This window comes from Perognathus longimembris, chromosome 21 (assembly GCF_023159225.1).
Source record: "Perognathus longimembris pacificus isolate PPM17 chromosome 21, ASM2315922v1, whole genome shotgun sequence".
NCBI classification, from domain to species: Eukaryota; Metazoa; Chordata; class Mammalia; order Rodentia; family Heteromyidae; genus Perognathus; species Perognathus longimembris.
Genome location: NC_063181.1, coordinates 30,117,655 through 30,134,838, shown reverse-complemented (window position 1 = coordinate 30,134,838; position 17,184 = coordinate 30,117,655). Strand labels below are relative to the sequence as shown.

The 17,184-nt window shown below is 45.6% G+C and overlaps 1 protein-coding gene across 1 annotated transcript in view; it reads right to left on the bottom strand.

The window, feature by feature from the left end:
* The window catches only part of Plat (plasminogen activator, tissue type), a 33,971-nt gene that overhangs the window by 8,073 nt on the left and 8,714 nt on the right, over positions 1-17,184 (bottom strand). The window contains exons 2-8 of the mRNA XM_048330438.1: positions 14,096-14,190; positions 6,975-7,017; positions 3,927-4,064; positions 3,198-3,308; positions 2,740-2,914; positions 1,642-1,733; positions 82-256 (exon numbers count right to left, since the gene is read on the bottom strand). Of these exons, the coding sequence (XP_048186395.1) occupies positions 82-256; positions 1,642-1,733; positions 2,740-2,914; positions 3,198-3,308; positions 3,927-4,064; positions 6,975-7,017; positions 14,096-14,167 (806 nt within the window). The 5' untranslated portion in view covers positions 14,168-14,190. The remainder of the gene's footprint in view (positions 1-81; positions 257-1,641; positions 1,734-2,739; positions 2,915-3,197; positions 3,309-3,926; positions 4,065-6,974; positions 7,018-14,095; positions 14,191-17,184) is intronic.

The following is a 17,184-nucleotide window of genomic DNA, read 5'->3' as shown; positions in this document are numbered from 1 at the left end:
GTAGCATTCAGTCTTCTCCCCTCCCATACCCAGCTCTCCTCTCTGCCAAGCCCTGACTCCCTCCGACCCTGGGCGACTTACCGGCAGTAGTTATGTTTGCCCAGATCCAGGGCCTGTGAGTTGCTCTTCCATGCTGTATAACTCTTGCCTATCAAGATCATGGAATTCCATGGGAGGCAAGAGGCCCCGGATGTGGTGCGGCTGTGGGTGCCACGGTAGGCCAACCCTTTTCCATCGTAACAGTCCTCACTCATTCCTGGAACAAAGGAAGTATGAAGTTGAAGCAATGCCAATTGTGTGGCAGGGTGGGCAAAGTACAGGAACTAGATATGCTGGCGAGGGAAGTGGAGGTAGTTGAACATGAAGAGGAGTGGTTGTTTGTACGGCCCCCTTTTTTCCCTTTCTTCATTCATGGAGACAGCAGGTGGATTTTGTTATATTTTTAGGTCAGGAATGTCCCCCAGATCCCAGGTGTCAGAGGCTTGATTGTTGTCTGGGCACTACTGGGGGTGGTGGAAGCATTAAGAGGTGGAAACTTTTAAGTCAGAGGTCATGGATCAGAGAGGTGTGGCTCTGAGGGGTCAGGGACATTCTGGTCTCATCCCTCTGTCTCTCACTTCCTGGTCATGAGGTGGCCAGTCAGTTCCCTGCCACACACTCTCACTATGACGTGCCACCACAGGCCCAAAGCAATGGGGCCAAGTGATCCTGGATTGAAACTCCTAAGACTGTGAGCCCAAATAAATCCTTCCTCTGGAGCAGTTGTGATGCAGATCTCAGATGTGATCTCAGATGTGATGCAAGGCTGACTAATAGAGTTCATCTCCTGTGCCAGCTTCCACCAGCTGCGGCCCCCTGACAGCTCTGGGAACAGCTCCGGATCCCATCAGATTGCATGAGAATAGATGCCCTGTGACACGGGGGTGATGGATTTGAAGCTGCTTTGAAAGCAGTTTGGGGTTTCCTGTGGTATGCCATCTGCCTCCCCTTCTTTTCTCCCCACGAGACTGACAAAGTTCACCTCTGCCAAAATGGCATAGTTAGGAGGGATCTGGAAGATAAGATCTGTTACTCTTCAATTAGACTAGGTCTAGAGATGCGGAGAACGCATTAGAATGATTGTATCTGTCCTCACAGGTACATCAGCATTGCCTGGAGACCTGCAGAGGAGTGTGTGTGTGTGTGTGTGTGTGTGTGTGTGTGTGTGTGTGTGTGTGTGTTTAGAACTTAAAACATTTCATGCTATTATGATCAATAATATAATTACTTGTGAAGCAATCACTGATTGCTCTTTTGTAACATTTTTTCCAACATAGGAAGTTATTTCACATTACAAGTTTTGAGGGATGAAGGAAGAAAGAGGCACCATTAATCCACAAGGGAAAATCCTCATTCATTCTCAAGAACTAGAAAGCACTGATTCAGTCCCATTCTCAGCCTGGTAGATGAGGAGGCTGACCAGGCCTGGGAGGACCTAAGTCTCCTCAGTTCTTCCCTCTGCTTTTTCTAAGGGAGTGACCACTCACTCCCGGCCTGCTCCTCCTCTCCTCAAATGAAGAAAGACTCTTGGCTTGTTACCCCAGGTGCTTCTCCCGTAGGACCACTCCAGGGGCCGGTGGGCCGGCTCTGGCTCTCACTTACCCCCGGAACAGAGTGGTGTGCTGCAGAACTCTGCAATATACTTCCCCGCCTTAAAGACATAACACCAGGGTTTCGAGTCTCGGTCGGGATTTCTGAAAAATCAGCCAGGGAAGACCAGGGAAGGTTAAAAAGAAGCCTCCTACTTTAGACCCAAGACTGTTTACTCTCTGGGGCTAAGCTAGTGCCTTGTGGATTGAACACTGGATGGTTGCACCATGTTATGCAGAAATATGACTCACTTATTCTCTATATTTAGAAGTTAAGTATAATTGAAGGAAATGTACATGGATGCCGAGTTAACAAGCAGTGGACAATGCCAGTTTTTGAATCAACATGACTAGGCTACAGTCACCAGGTAGGTCATCAAACATTAATCCAGGGGCTTCTATGCAGGAATGTTATAGCTGTGGTTGGCATTGACAATCAGTGGACTTTAAGTATATTATCCTAGATCATGAATCTGAACTTCATGCAACCAATTAATTAGGCCTTACATGCAAAGCCCAAGATAGCCAGTGCTGGTGGCTCATGCCTGTAATCCTAGCTACTCAGGAGGCTGAGATCTGAAGATCCTGGTTCAAAGGCAGTCTGGGCAGGAAAGTCTGTGAGACTCTTATCTCCACTAACTACCAGAAAACTGGAAGTGGCACTGTGGCATAAAGTGGTAAGGTGCTAGTCTTGAGCAAAAAGAGCTCAGGAACAGCACCCGGCCCTGAATTCAAGCCCCATGACTGACAAAACAAAAAAAACAAAGCACAAGAAATTTGGCTCCAAGACTGCAATATTAACTCCTGCCCAAGTGTTCAGCTTTCTGGCCTGCCCTAGAATTTCAGCCTCACCAGTGCTCCCCCAAAATCAGCCTCTGTCTTCTCACCTGTTTGTCTGTCTATCCATCTAGCTACCCAACTACCTATCATCTATCTATCTATCTATCTATCTATCTATCTATCTATCTATCTCCTATTTGTCCAATTAAGCCACCCATCCATCGATCCGCCCATCTGCCACCTAGCTCCTATCTTGTGTGGCCTTGGCTGTTTGTACGGATCTGACCCTGTCTGTGTCGCAGCTGTACACTGGAGGAAAATCACCTCTCACCTGCAGTAGTTGTGATTCCCAAGGCCCAGTTTGATGGCTCCCGGCCTCCGCCCGCTGTAGGGCTTCAGAGCCAGCGCACTGCTGTTCCAGTTGATGCACTCGGTCCCACTTTCCGCCGTACTCCATGTGCCCCTGTAGTTGATGCCCTGGCCCTTGTAGCATGTGGCTCTGGCATCTGATTAACAGCAAGACGTGTGACAACTCACTTTCAAGACCCTTTTGCTCTGCATTCTCTCAGCCCAGTGGGTCAGACTGGCTGCTGAAGCTGCTGGTGCCAGTGAGCGAGGTGGCCAGAGCTGTCCAGCAGGCAGTGCCAAGACAGGTTCCACCCACTGGCCCCAATGCTGGGGCTCCCTAAGCTCTTTCCAGTCCCTCTTCCCTGCTCCCTCCACCATACACTTCCGTTTCTTTCTGGGTCCAATCACAGCCCATCTTACACACCCCCCCTTTGCACTCACCTATTTCACAGCTCTTCCCCATAAAGCCTTCAGGGCACTGGCACACAAAGTCTGAGAAGTACAGAGCCTGCCAGCACGTGCCCCCATTGAAACACCTCGGCTGGCTGCAACCTGTCAAGTGCAAGTGAGGAAACCTCTAGCTATTTTGGAAGCAGTTCCAAGAACAATGTGAATTATGATGTTAAACAACTATTTTGCAATGCACAAAAGGGATGTCCCAGCTAGCCACAAAGTGTCACCCCATTTTACATTTGAGGAAACAGAGGCCTACAGCACTTGCCCAGGACCACAGTCACCTTCCTTCACCTTTGCTCAAAGGGCGCCGTGTGTGCCTTCTGCTGAAGGTGCACACACACTGGAGATGGGATCAGGCCAGAGCTGAGACTCAGGCAGGAAGCACTGAGTCAATACAAGCTGGGCACTGGTGGCTCATGCCTGCAATCTTAGCTACTCTAGAGGCTGAGGTCTGAGGATTGCTGTTCAAAGCCAGCCCAGGGAGACAGCTTTGTAAAACTCTTATCTCCAAGTAACCAGCAAAAAGCCAGAAGCTTACATGGTAGAGTGATGGCATTTGGAAAGTCAATACACTTTCGGGGGGTGGGGGGTGACAAAGGCTCACTATCTCACTAATATAGCCCAGGTTGGCCTTAAGTTCAGGATACTCCTGTCCCCCTCTCCCAAATACTGAGATTACAGGTGTGCACCACCCTGTCTGGCCTGGATACTTGCCTCTGACGGGCACTGAGTGGCACTGTGATCTGCCACTGTTGCACCAGCAGTATTCCACCCGGTTGCCCCTGAGCACGGGACGCAGCCATGATTCACGCTGCTGGTAAATCCTCTGTGTTTTCTCATCTTTGCAGGTCCCTGTAACACAGGACACCCTAAGCTGATCTCTTCAGAATATAACAAAAATATTAATAAAGGCTCACACCCCTGGACCTACTGAAAATAGTCTCTCACTTCAGTAGTGTTACACTTTCAATATACAGTGGGCCTTCTATAGGGACAAGGTAGTTAGTAATGTATCTGCACTGATGAAAATGTTGACTTCTTCCTTGTCATTATTTCCTGAGTAATACAATATAATGATGATTTGCATGTATGTTAGGTATCATAGGGAATCTAGACATGATTGAAAGTATGGGGGCATCAGCACCCTTCCTAGATAAGGAATCCGCACATCCATGGTTTGGATTTTGACAACCTCAGGATGTGCTAGGCCCTGCAGACACAGTCAAAATGCCTAAAGTTATATCATCAATGACTCCTCTTATTGGTTTTCCTCTGGTGTGCATCATTTTAAAAGTATTTATTAATATGTATGTAATAACATTAAATAGTGCTCATTTTAATTCATTGAAAATACATCTGAGTTAGCTACTTCCCAAGGTTTTAGATCTGAATAAGCACCACTATGCAGAAAGAATGCATATTTTTGCCCCAAAGAAAATGTTAATATAGTTTAGCCTATGTAGAAGTATACGACCTTTATTAATTTTTTTTTTTTTTGCCAGTCCTATGCCTTGGACTCAGGGCCTGAGCACTGTCCCTAGCTTCTTTTTTTTTTTTTTGGCCAGTCCTGGGCCTTGGGCTCAGGGCCTGAGCACTGTCCCTGGCTTCTTTTTTGCTCAAGGCTAGCACTCTGCCACTTAAGCCACAGCGCCACTTCTGGCCATTTTCTGTATATGTGGTGCTGGGGAATCGAACCCAGGGCCTCATGTATATGAGGCAGGCACTCTTGCCACTAGGCCATATTCCCAGCCCCCTGTCCCTAGCTTCTTTTTGCTCAAGGCTAGCACTCTGCCACTTAAGCCACAGCACCACTTCTGGCCATTTTCTATATATGTGGTGCTGGGGAATCGAACCCAGGGCTTCATGTCTATGAGGCAAGCACTCTTGCTACTAGGCCATATTCCCAGACCCTATTAATTTGATATGAGGGAAATAGGCAAAGTATTCCGCTGATGTTCTCTTCCTTTTTCTGTATTTAAAGAGAAATGTTAACTTAGAAACATTTTCCTTATTTGGGGGGGCAGGGGCAATATTGGGTTTGAACACAGGACTTCATGATTTCTAGGCAATACTGCTGGGCCACACTTCTAGGTTACTTTTTTGGATATTCCTGTCTGTCTCTAGGCCTGGGCAACAGTCCTCCTGGTTTTTGTTTTGTTTTGTTGACAGTCCTGGGGCTTGAACTCAGGGCCTGAGCACTATTCCTGAGCTTTTGTGCTCGAGGCTAGCACTCTACTACTTCGAACCACAGCACCACTTCTGGTTTTATGATGGTTAATTGGAGATAAGAGTCTCCTGTTCAGGCTGGCGTTGAACCTCAATCCTCAGATCTCAGCCTCCTGAGTAGCTAGGATTACAGGTGTGAGCCACTGGCACTCAGCAACAATCTTCCCTTTTTTCACTTCATATCAAACCTGGGATAACAGATGAGCATCACCACACCCAACATCTTCCCTTGAGATATGTGGTCTCCCAGACTTCCTCCCCCCCCCCTCCCGCCCCTGGCCGGCTTTGAACTGTAATCCTCCCAATTTCAATTTCCCAAGTAACTAGGATTATATATGTGAGCCACCAGCACCTGGCAACTTTACTTTTGATTAACTAAAGAAGTAACATATGGGACTGGAGATGTGGTTCAGTAACAGAGTAGTTGCTTAGCACATACCATTCCTGGGTTCTGCCCCCAGTATCAACAAATTAAATAAATAGAACTGTTAATTGTTTTGAGGGTCTGCTGACTCCAGGATACTGCTGTAAAACAACATGCCATCCAACAACAAAGTCATTAAGGGGAGGCTTAGTGTAAGAAAACTTTCACTTATTAAAGGGATGTTGGAAAGATTTCTAGAGGGCAGGCATATGTGTACCTCATTGGTTTGAGGTCCTGGGTTCAACCCCTAGCATCACTCCCCTCCAAAAAAGGAGAGGATAGAGCCAGGTGTAGTGGCTCATACCTATAATCCAGGAGACTGAGATTGGGGGATCATGGTTCGAAGCCAGCCTGGGCAGTCTGTGAGTCTGTGAGACTCTTATCTCTAGTTAGCCACCAGAAAACCAGAAGTAACACTGTGGCTCAAAGTGGTAGAGTGCTAGCCTTGAGCAAAAGAGCTCAGAGCTAGTGCCCAGACCCTGAGTTCAAGCCTGCCAATTGACAGCCTCCCCCAAAGAGGGAGGGGGTTGTCTTCCAAACTTAAAGGAACCAAGACATAAGGGAGAAAAGATGGGGCCCCAGCTTGGTAACTTATGATTTCAACTGAGTTCTTCAAATCCAAATCAAGAAAAAGCAGCTGTTATTAATTTTCATTCTTTTTGGAATCCTCATAAAAATGTTCCTCTGCTTCCTAGAGAGAACTCTAAACATAGAGTAGTGGAAAGAAAATTCACCCCTGTGCCTATGAGATAGCCCCACTTAGTTACCTTCGTTTTACTGACAGGAAGTACTAGAACAGAGCTAGTTAAGCAATCATGGAACAAGGAAGACTCCACAGGACCTGCACAGCTATGGCTGTGCATATAACACTTTCTCATGCATATAACAAGAACATTGGACCACTGGGCTGGTGGGTTCCCACAGACTTATGATTCCCAGACAACTTGATTGTTTCTCTTCAATCCCATCTGGGGAGTTTAATTGGTTGGCTGTATGTAGGCAGAATGCCCCTGAAAAAGTAAGTAGGCAATGGGTAGAAGATGAATCTCCTGACAGTATAAAGCACCTCAGACTGAACCTGCCTTCTGCTTCCATCCACCCTGTCTTCTTACCTCTGAAGGATCTAGCACCTCTTCGGGATCGGGTGAGGATTTCCTGCAAAGAGACCAGGAGGAAGGATCAGCATGTGATGGGAAGAGACCACCTAGGAATCTGTCCATCCGAAGATGGTGTGGAAGCAATAGGGAAGCACCCTAGCTCCCTCCAGTTGGGGGTCCCAACACACAGTTCCCCGAAGAGATCGACAACAACGAGAAATAGAACGAACAGAAGAATCACAGGAACCAGAAAAGAAGAAAGAAAAAAAAAAAAAAGCTCACAAGTTGCGCGCACGCAAAGAGGGAAAATAGCAAGGGCCTCCCCGACCCCTGGCGCAGCGGCCTGCAGAACCCAGACGCAGAAAACTGGGGACAGGCAGAGATGGAGACCAGAGGCGAGGAGTCCTGACATCCAGACCCCGAGAGCTCCCACTGCCGGGCAGCCCACAACCCCTTCCAGGACCCCTGCTGCCCCACGGGAGACCAGCGCTGGCAGTGACCCAGGAGGCTTGGCCTGGACGCCACCCTCTCCCCCCACACTTTAAGGAGACAAAGAGGCCGGAACCCTTCCCAGTGCCCCTAACCCTAACCCAGCCGCCGGCTGGCTTCCGGTGCAAGGCCACAGGGGCGGGTATTTGACAGGCCTTGGCACCCTGCCTTTCCCATCGTGCTGGCTATTGGGAGCTCAGCACGGGTGAGCAGCTGGTGGAGGGCTCTGTGCCGGGAACCGCGTGGGGCAGCAGCCAGGGGAGACCCAGGACGTGGGTGTGCCTGCACGCCAGCCCCTGGCAGGAAGCACGAGCTGGCAAGGTGCCTGCCAAGGACGGCACACCCGGGTTGGGGCCTGGAGGGAGCTGCTGGACCAGCTGCCTCATCTCGAAGCGTGAACTGTGTAAGTAAGTGCTCCAACAGCGGACAGGCAAATGGTGCAAGTGCGCTGGCAGGGGGCGGAGCACACACGTGCACGTTAAGACGAGGTGGACCCAGTGGCAGACCAGGCACCGGCCACTGGGGAGCGAGAAACAACTGACCCAAAAAACCCAGGGCACCCATGGGAACCCAACCCTTCTGAAGCCACGCCCATCCCGGGAGCTTGACCCAGCTTGGGTCTAGAGACCCCGTGTGAACCAGCCGGGGGCAAAGCGAAGGCTGCCACGGGCCGTCCAAGCCAGGCAGAGCGTGGGACACAGCCCAGTACCCAGACGCGTGAGTCAGGAACGGCCGAGGGAAAAGCCTTGTAGCAATCCAACAAGCCAGCAGCCATCCAGTGAGAGCGCAGAAATGGAGAGCCCAACAAAGAACAGTTAAAGATAGGAGGACAGAACCGGCCAAAAAATTAAAAGGGGAGTTCCAAAGCAATTTCAAGAGCATAAAGAAGAAATCTCAAAGGAATTCATGAGTTCAAAAAAGAAATGCCGATAAAAATAGACACAGCATATACCTTGTTAAAAGATGAAATTAATACTTTGAAAACCGATACAGGAACCATAAATGGTTCAATTGCCACAGTGCAAACTACAATGGTAGGTAACAGAGTAAGTGAGATGAAAAATAAAATATCAGGAGTTAGAGATAAAATAGAGGAGCTGGGCTGGGAATATGGCTTAGCTGTAGAGTGCTTGCCTAGCATGCATGAAGCTCTGGGTTCAATTCCTCTGCACCACATAAACAGAAAAAGCCAGAAGTAGTGCTGTGGCTCAAGTGGTAGACTGTTAACCTTGAGCAAAAAGAAACCAGGGACAGTGTTCAGGCCCTGATTCCAATCCTCAGGATTGGCAAACAAACAAAACCAGAGGAGCTGGAGCAGTAAGCCATAGACATGGAAAAAGCACTCAAAATCCATCAAAGGGAAGACCAAGAACTGGCACAAAGCCAAGAAGTATAATATTCACTTAAGTGGTACCACATAACAGAAGCATTCAGAATACCTAGTAGAGAGGACCCTAGAAGAAATACTAGACACATCATAGTAAAAACATTAAATCCGAGTAGCAAAGAGCTGATTTTAAATGTGGCAAAATCAAAGGAGCTACACTACAATGGAAAGAAAATCAGAATCACTGCAGACCTCTCCACACAAATCCTCAATGCAAAAAGAGCCTGGAAAGGTACTATCCGAGCCCTGAAAACAAACAACTGCTCACCCAGACTGATATACACAGCGAAGCTAGAATTTACATTCAACAGAGAAACTAAAACTTTCTATAACAAAGAAAAATTAAAGGAATACATGAACAATAGGCCAGCTCTACAAAAATATTGAGATGAGGAATATAATCTAAAGGAGACAATCAAGATCAGGGAACTACATCAGATAGAAATCACTAGGAGATCAATTTAGTAAGCACAAGAGAAGGAAAGAAGCCAAATACAACTAAGCAGGAAAATGGCAGGAAACACAACACCTCTCTCTATAATAAATAACTATAAACATTAATGGACTAAATTCTCCTATCAAAAGAAAAAGAACTGCAGAGCGGATCAGAAAACAAGATCCATCCATTTGTTGTCTCCAAGAGACTCATCTCACAGCTAAATTTGAAAACAAACTCCAAGTGAAGGGATGGAAAGAGATCTTCCAAGCAAATGCACCCAGCAAGAAGGCAGTGGTTGCCATTTTGATTTCTAAAAAATTAGCATTCTCATGAAAATCAGTTCAAAAAGACAAAGAGGGTCATTACATATTAATACAGGGAACAATCCACACAGGGGATATAACAGTCATCCATTTATATTTAATCATATAATGGAGCACCTAAATACATTAAATGCTCTCAGACTTACAGAACAAGCTAGACTCAAATACAGTAGTAGTGGGAGACTTTAATACCCAACTTTCACCGAGACAGGTCAACCACACAAAGGATAAGCAAAGAAACCTCAGATCGAAATGACACCATATCCCAAACGGACTTAACAGACATATACAGAGTTTTCTACCTAACAATGACCCGACACACATTCTTTTCAGCAGCCCATGGAACATATTCCAAAATAGATCATATCATAGTTCACACACAAAGCCTTAGCAAATACAAGAAGGTTGACAATCCCTTGTATTCTATCTGACCACAGTGGAATCAAACTAGTTCTTAACAACAAAGCATACTGCAGAAATTACTCAGTACATGGGGGCTGAACAGCACTCTACTGAATAACACCTGGATCACAGAATGAATTAAAGAAGAAATTAGAGTTCCTTTTTTTTTTTTTTTTGCCAAAACTGGGGCTTGCAACTCAGGATCTGGGCACTGTCCTGAGCTTCTTTTGCTCAAGGCTAGCATTCTACCACTGGAGTCACTACACCACTTCCGGCTTTTTCTGTTTATCTGTTTACTGAGGAATGGAACCCAGGGCTTCATGCATGCTAGGCAAGCACTCTATCATTAAGCCACACCCCCAGCCCAGAGGTCCTATAATACGATGAAAATGAAAATATATCACAAAGGAATCTCTGGGACACAGCAAAAGCAGTGCTGAGAGGCAAGCTCATAGCTTAGTTCACACTTCAAAAAATAGAAGCAGCTTCAGTGAATAATCTCATGATGCAATTCAAACTTCTAGAAAAGCAAGAAAAAATTAAATCTAAAGTTACTACACAGACAGCTATAACTAAGATTAGGGCAGAAATTAACAAGAGAAAAAAATTTAAACTATACATAAAATTAATGAAGCAAAAAGCTGGTTATTTTTACTCTAGTAGTGAATTGTTTAATTGCTGTAATTTCCTTGTATCCTCGGTAGACCACTTCTAATGTTTCTAAATGTGCTTTCCAATTTCATTTTTCTCTTTTTTATTATCTTTAAGTAGTTGTACAAAGGAGTTGCCATTTATTAAAGAAAGTTTATGAATACAATACATCATGATCAATGTTGCCCCTTGTAATATTCTCACCCATCCCTTCCAACCAACCCCTTCCCGCCAATTTCATTTTTATTGCATACTGCTGCTCTCCTATACCCTTTACCCACCACTTGGCTTCTCTGGAAAGGCAGAGCTAAAGCAGTCTTGTGCAATCTTTTACTTATTAAAATTCTTTCACTCCTATAAGCTGAATCTAATATTGAACACTTGACATCATGCCTTTAGTTATTCCTTTCTGTTTAAGTTTCTAATTTTCCCTCTAAAACATGAATTCTGATTGGGCATTATGGACTTATAAAGTAGAAAACAACTTGAAAAGGGCAAAAACACTGCCACTAAAAATGTGACTATCCTCATGTGGTTGTGAATGCTAGCAAGTGAAAAAAAAAAGAAGAAAGAACAATAAGTACATTGTTTCATCCTGCTCATATTGCCACATTAGAGAGCAGAAGACAAATCTATGACCATGCTGTGTCTAGATGTCAGATCCTAGAGATGCAACACTCAGAACATCACTCAAGCAGGACACATTTTCTTATCAAATGGGAACAGGGCTCTCTGGAGCCAGTAAAAAGCTGTTTTTTTAAAAATAAATAAATAAAATTGACAGACCTCTTGCAAGATTAACAAGTACAATCACTCTAGAAAGCAGTCTGGAGGTTATCAGAAAACATAGACATACCCTACAACCCAGCCATACCACTCCCTGGCATCTTCTATCCGGAGCAACAAAAACCAGGATACGACAAGGACACCTGCACCTCTATGTTCATTGCTGCACTGCACAATAGCCAAGATAGGGAAACAACCCAGATGCCCCACTACAGATGAATGGATCCAAAAAATGTGGTACCTATATACAATGGAATTTTACACAGCCATTAGAAAGGATAAAATAATGGCAAATGCAGGGAAATGGACAGAACTAGAACAAATTGCGTTGAGCTAGATAAGCCAAGATCAGAGAGACAAACAGTTCATGGTCTCCCTGATATGCAGGTGTTAAGAGTTAAAATGCAGGCTGGGGATATGGCCTAGTGGCAAGAGTGCTTGCCTCGTATACATGAGGCCCTGGGTTCAATTCCCCAGCACCACATATACAGAAAACCGCCAGAAGTGGCGCTGTGGCTCAAGTGGCAGAGTGCTAGCCTTGAGCAAAAAGAAGCCTTCTTTACCTCACATATGGTGTATACACATGCGCATCTGAGGGAAGCTGGAAGGAGGGCACAGAATGAGTGGAAAGTGGCTATAAAAATACAGCAGAGGGCCCATCAGCTGCACTGGACATTAATGAAAGTGAACTAAGCAACTCAAAGGTGGTGATGGGAGGGAGGGGATGAGAGAGAAAGAGGGAACAGCTGACACTAAGCAAAAGAAAGGAAATGTACATATCAAACGATCTGGAAGAAATAGTTTCATTGTTAATGTTCGTAGAGTTCATAAACTTCGTAGATTAGAACGATGGTATTTATCATTGTGAAGGTTAAAATGTGTATTGTGACTTTGGTTCAGTATAACTACGCCACAGTACTGTGAAATTTATGTAGTTACTTAATCTCAATAAAGAAATCTTTGGGGGAAAAAAGAATCTGTCAATCAGGTGCTATCTGCTCAGGTGACCCCCTTCTCAGGAAATGGCCAGGATGGAATGTCCATTTCCTGTCTTCTTCTAATCCTTCCCCTCCTCACTAGCAGAACTTTATGCATAAGTAGAACTGGTTCCTATCCATGCTATCCAATAGAGTTGCCAATGGAAATTTTGATAACATGACCAACGAACTGATTTTCCAGTTTCAGGTAATTTTAATTAATTGAAAGTTTACCTAACCATATGTCGATCAGTGGCTGTCATATTGCACAATGTTCTCTAAGTAGTTAGTCCAGTTCTTTCTTCTCTAAAACTTTGTTATAGAGACATCTTATCTTTGCCCTTGTATGGCAGCCTTTGCTGTGTGAATTTTTGAAGAGTGTGTAGATTCCATTCCTATCCATTTGTTTTCTTCTATGGCTCACACATAGTGCTTGCATTGTCTTCTATACTTGATGAATTATTCAAATATTTTTTCCAGTGCTGGTGAATCATACCCAGTGCTTTACACATACCATGCAGGTTATCTGCCACCAATCTACATTTATAGCCTTTAATTTTTGTTATTATTGTTGTTTTCAGTGCCAGTCCTGGAGCTTGAAGTCAGAGCCTGAGCCCTGTCCCTGAGCTTTTTGTGTTCAAGGCTGGTGCTCTACCACTTGAACCATAGCTGCACTTCCAGCTTTTTTGGTGATTAATTGGAGATAAAAGTCTCATGGACTGCTCTTGCCTAGACTAGCTTCAAACTACAATCCTCCGATTTCAGCCTTCTAAACAGGATTACAAGCATGAGCCACTGGCTCCCAGCTAGCCTCCCCCGCCCCGACCCTTTTTTTGAGACTGTCTTTTTATAGTAAGCCCTAAACTTGAGATCCTCCTGCCTCAGCCTCTCAAATGCTAGGATTACAGGTATGGCTCAAATACATTCTTTTTTTTTTTTTTTTTTTTAAGTTTTTGTACTGGTACTGGGGTTTGGGCACTGGGCACTGTTCCTTAGTTTTTCATTCAAGGTTGGCACTCTACCCCTTGAGCCTCACCTCTACTGGCTTTGTGCTGGTCCTAGGGCTTGAACACAGGGCCTCGGCACTGTCCCTGAGCTTTTCTAATTAAGGTAGTGCTATGCCATGTGAGCCACAGCTCAACTTCTGGCTTTTTTTTTGGTGGTTAACTGGAGATAAGTCTCATAGACCTTCCTGCCTGAGCTGGCTTCAAACCATAATCCTCAGACCTACCTTCCGGAGTAGTTAGGATCACAAGCATGAGCCACTGGTATCAGCTTCCACTTCTGGAGTTTTGGTGATTAGCTGAGATAATAGCTTCACAGACTTCTCTTCCCTGGGACAGCAATCCTTAGATCTCAGCCTCCTGAATAGCTAAGATTGTAAGTATGAGCCACTGGCTCTTGGCTCAAATATATTCTTTAAAATAGCTCCAAAGAAGGCAATCAAAAGCAGAGGGTTCTCAGAATAAGTGCCTAGGTTCTACTGTGGGAGCTTAGACCTCAAGTGTCTCACCCAGATGGGACCGTGTACAGTACATTTGTGTCCTGTGGTCATGCTCTCTATTGTGGGGCATCATTCCCTTCCTGGGGTGCTTGGAAGGGGTGGGCTCCTGGTTATACCAAGAGGATCTGCAAGCACAGCTGCCTGGAAGGGCGAGGTTCAAGGACATGGTGATACCTACCTGGCTGAACACGGTGAGGATCGCTCCACAGAGCAGCAGTACACACAAAAGCTCTCTCCTCATCAGATTCATCCTTTCTTCAGTCTCTCTCAATTCTAGAAGAAGAGGAAGGCAGTAATGCAGGAGGTCAAAGAGTGCAAAAGTTTAAGAGCCTGGGATTTAAATCTTTCCACCATCAGTCCTGGGGCAAGTGTCTAGAAGATGATTTTTAATTGCAATAGATCTATTTGCATATATATACTGTATATATGAATATAGTATATACATACATAAATACATACATATATACATAGTAACATGTATACCATAAAATATAGTACCTTAACCATTTGTGAGTGTTCATTAGTAAGTACATAAACATTATTGTGCAAATGTCTCCACCATCCAATTCAGAATTTTTTTTTTATGCTGGTCCTGGGGCTTGAACTCAGGACCTGGATGCTCTTAAGTTTTTTCTGCTCAAGGCTGGCGCTCTGCCATTTGGGCACATCTCTACTTTGACTTTTTGGTGGTTAATTGGAAATAAGAATCTCACAGACGTTTCTGCCCAGGCTGACTTTGAATTGTGATCCTCAGATTACAGCCTCTTGAGGAGATAGGATTACAGAGTGAGCCACCAGCGCTTGGCCCTGTCTAGAACTTAACCATTAGGACCTGAAGCTCTGTAGCTACTAAAGAGTAGTCTCCTGCTCTCCCAGCCCTTGACATCCTCTGTTCTGTCAGTTCCTGACTACTTTTCATACATGGTGGCCATGAATCACAATGCTTAGTTCAGTCAGCCTTGTGTCCTGAAGTTCATCCAGGTTTCTGCCTATCCTGTCTGGATAAATCATATTTTATATACCCATTCATCTGCCGATGGAAGCTTTGGTTGCTAAAGGGTTATTTTGCTTAGAAATTTCTGCAGGTAGAAGGGCAAGGCCATTTCTGGCACTTCTTGGGGGCCTGGGGACCACAGTCCCAGTCACTGGCTTCCAGGAAAGGGCTTTCCTGTCCTGGAGTAATGTCGCCGGAGCCCTCTGGCTGTTTCAGAGTCGGCTGCAGGGATTTCATTGCTGGCACATCCCAGCATAGCCCACCTACCTGACCCCTCAGCTCTCTTGCTTGCAAGGGCCAGAGCTGGCTCCAGGCCCCTTGGTCTCATCCCAGGAGAAGCCCTACGCCCTCCTTTTTTTAGACTATGACAGACCCAGTAAAGTGAAGATCTGCACAGAGGAAGCACCTGGATTTTGGCCACTATACTCAGATCTTCCCAGACCTCAAATTCCAGATTCCCATCAGCCTTTCTCTAGATCTTGCCCTGAGTGGCTGAAAGTAGGTTAGTTGGCCAGTACTGTTTTGTGGTCTGATTCCACAGAGTCACAGCAGGACCTCCTTCCCTGACTCACTTCTCTTCAGTCACAACAACCCTGATTCCCACCCCTCCCCCATCCTCAGGACCCAAAGCCATGAGATCAGAGACTGCCAGGATTCCGACTGTCTGGGATTTGGAAGCACCATCAGCCATCTCCCTTCGGGATATGTATGAGGCATGAAGGAGGATGAGGCTGGGGAGAGAGAGGAGACAGAGCACACAAGTGCTCAGGCAGTACCACCCTCTCTCCACGCTGGGCCTCTGTTCTCCAGCGGCTCCCGGAAGGGCAGGCTGAGCACTCTGAGGGCCTTTCTGCACCGGAGGGATAGTGATGCCACTGCTCACTGGCGCCAAGGAGCCAAAGGAGAAAGGAAGTAGTGGTGACGGCCACTCAAAAACAGGAGCCTGTGGTATAATCTTCTGATCTTGAGGAATCTCTCTTGCAAATCTTTCTTCAATTTTCCTTTCCTAAATTTTGCAAAATTCTGCTTAAATTTCCCTTAATTTTATCTCAGTATTTACAAACTTTTAGAAACAGATCTTCATGGATCCTGTACTTCCATCTTGACATTTCCCTAGATGGATTTTTGGAGGGAGAAGCGCAGTACTAGGTATTAAGAGTTTGAACTCAGGCCTTCCGTTTTGCAAGCAGGAACTCTACCACGTGGCTTTTCTACCAACTACTCTTTGGGTTGGTTATTTTTTTAAATATAATTTATCATCATCATCGTCATTATTCATTATCATTTATTGTTAAGGTGTTATACATAGAGGTTACCATTTCATAAGTCAAGTAATGAGTACCTTTCTTTTTATGGATAATGTCACCTCTTCCTTGCTTTCTTCCCATTTCCCCTCCCATCCCTGCCCACAAGTTACATAGTGGGTTGGTTATTTTTAAGATAGGGTCTTGATTTATGCTTGGGCTGGCTTGGATCGTACTCCTCTTTGTGCTTCCCTTTATTGCTGGGATGACAGGCGCTTACCACCATGCCACCATACCACCATTGGTCAGGATGGGATCTCATAAAATTGATCAACTGACTGACTGATTGATTGGGATGGCCTCAAGCTCCAACTCTGCAATCCCCACCTTCCAAGTAGCTAGGATAACAGGCATGAGCCACCATATCCAGCTTGTCCCACCTTTTGTTGTCTCAGGTAACCGAGGGGGTGGACAGATTGCATGCTCAACTCAGCGCCTTTTTGGATGAAACACATAATTACACGAGCAAGGAAACAAACCACCCAGAGACGAACGCTCTCTTCTTCATCCTGCACATGAAACTACCATGCCTTCTCAGCTTACAGTCGCCTGCCCTTTGCCCTTGGTGTCCACCTGTTTGTACTTCTGGTGCTGCAGTCACAGGACCACAGGCAAGTGCCGGCACACATGCCAAGTGAATTTGTATTTCAAGTACTCAAAGTCTTTCTAAATAGAACCAGTTGTACAAATCAGACAAGACAAAGTGAGATAGGAACAATATTTGCTCCTCCCCAAAGACCAGCCCTTGTCCTGGAGTACTAGGGGTATCATGGCTTGGGGGGGGGGGATCAGCCTCAAAGACAGGCAGGGCAGAAGACACCAACAGGCAGACGGCATTCTGCCTTTTCCCAAGTGGGCACAAGGGATGGAAACACATGGTGTGGGCTTCAGGAAGAGACAGAGCCTGATTTTCTGTCTTCCAGCTGCCTTTCTCCTTGCTAGGCCCTGAGTCCAGTGGAGATGACTTTC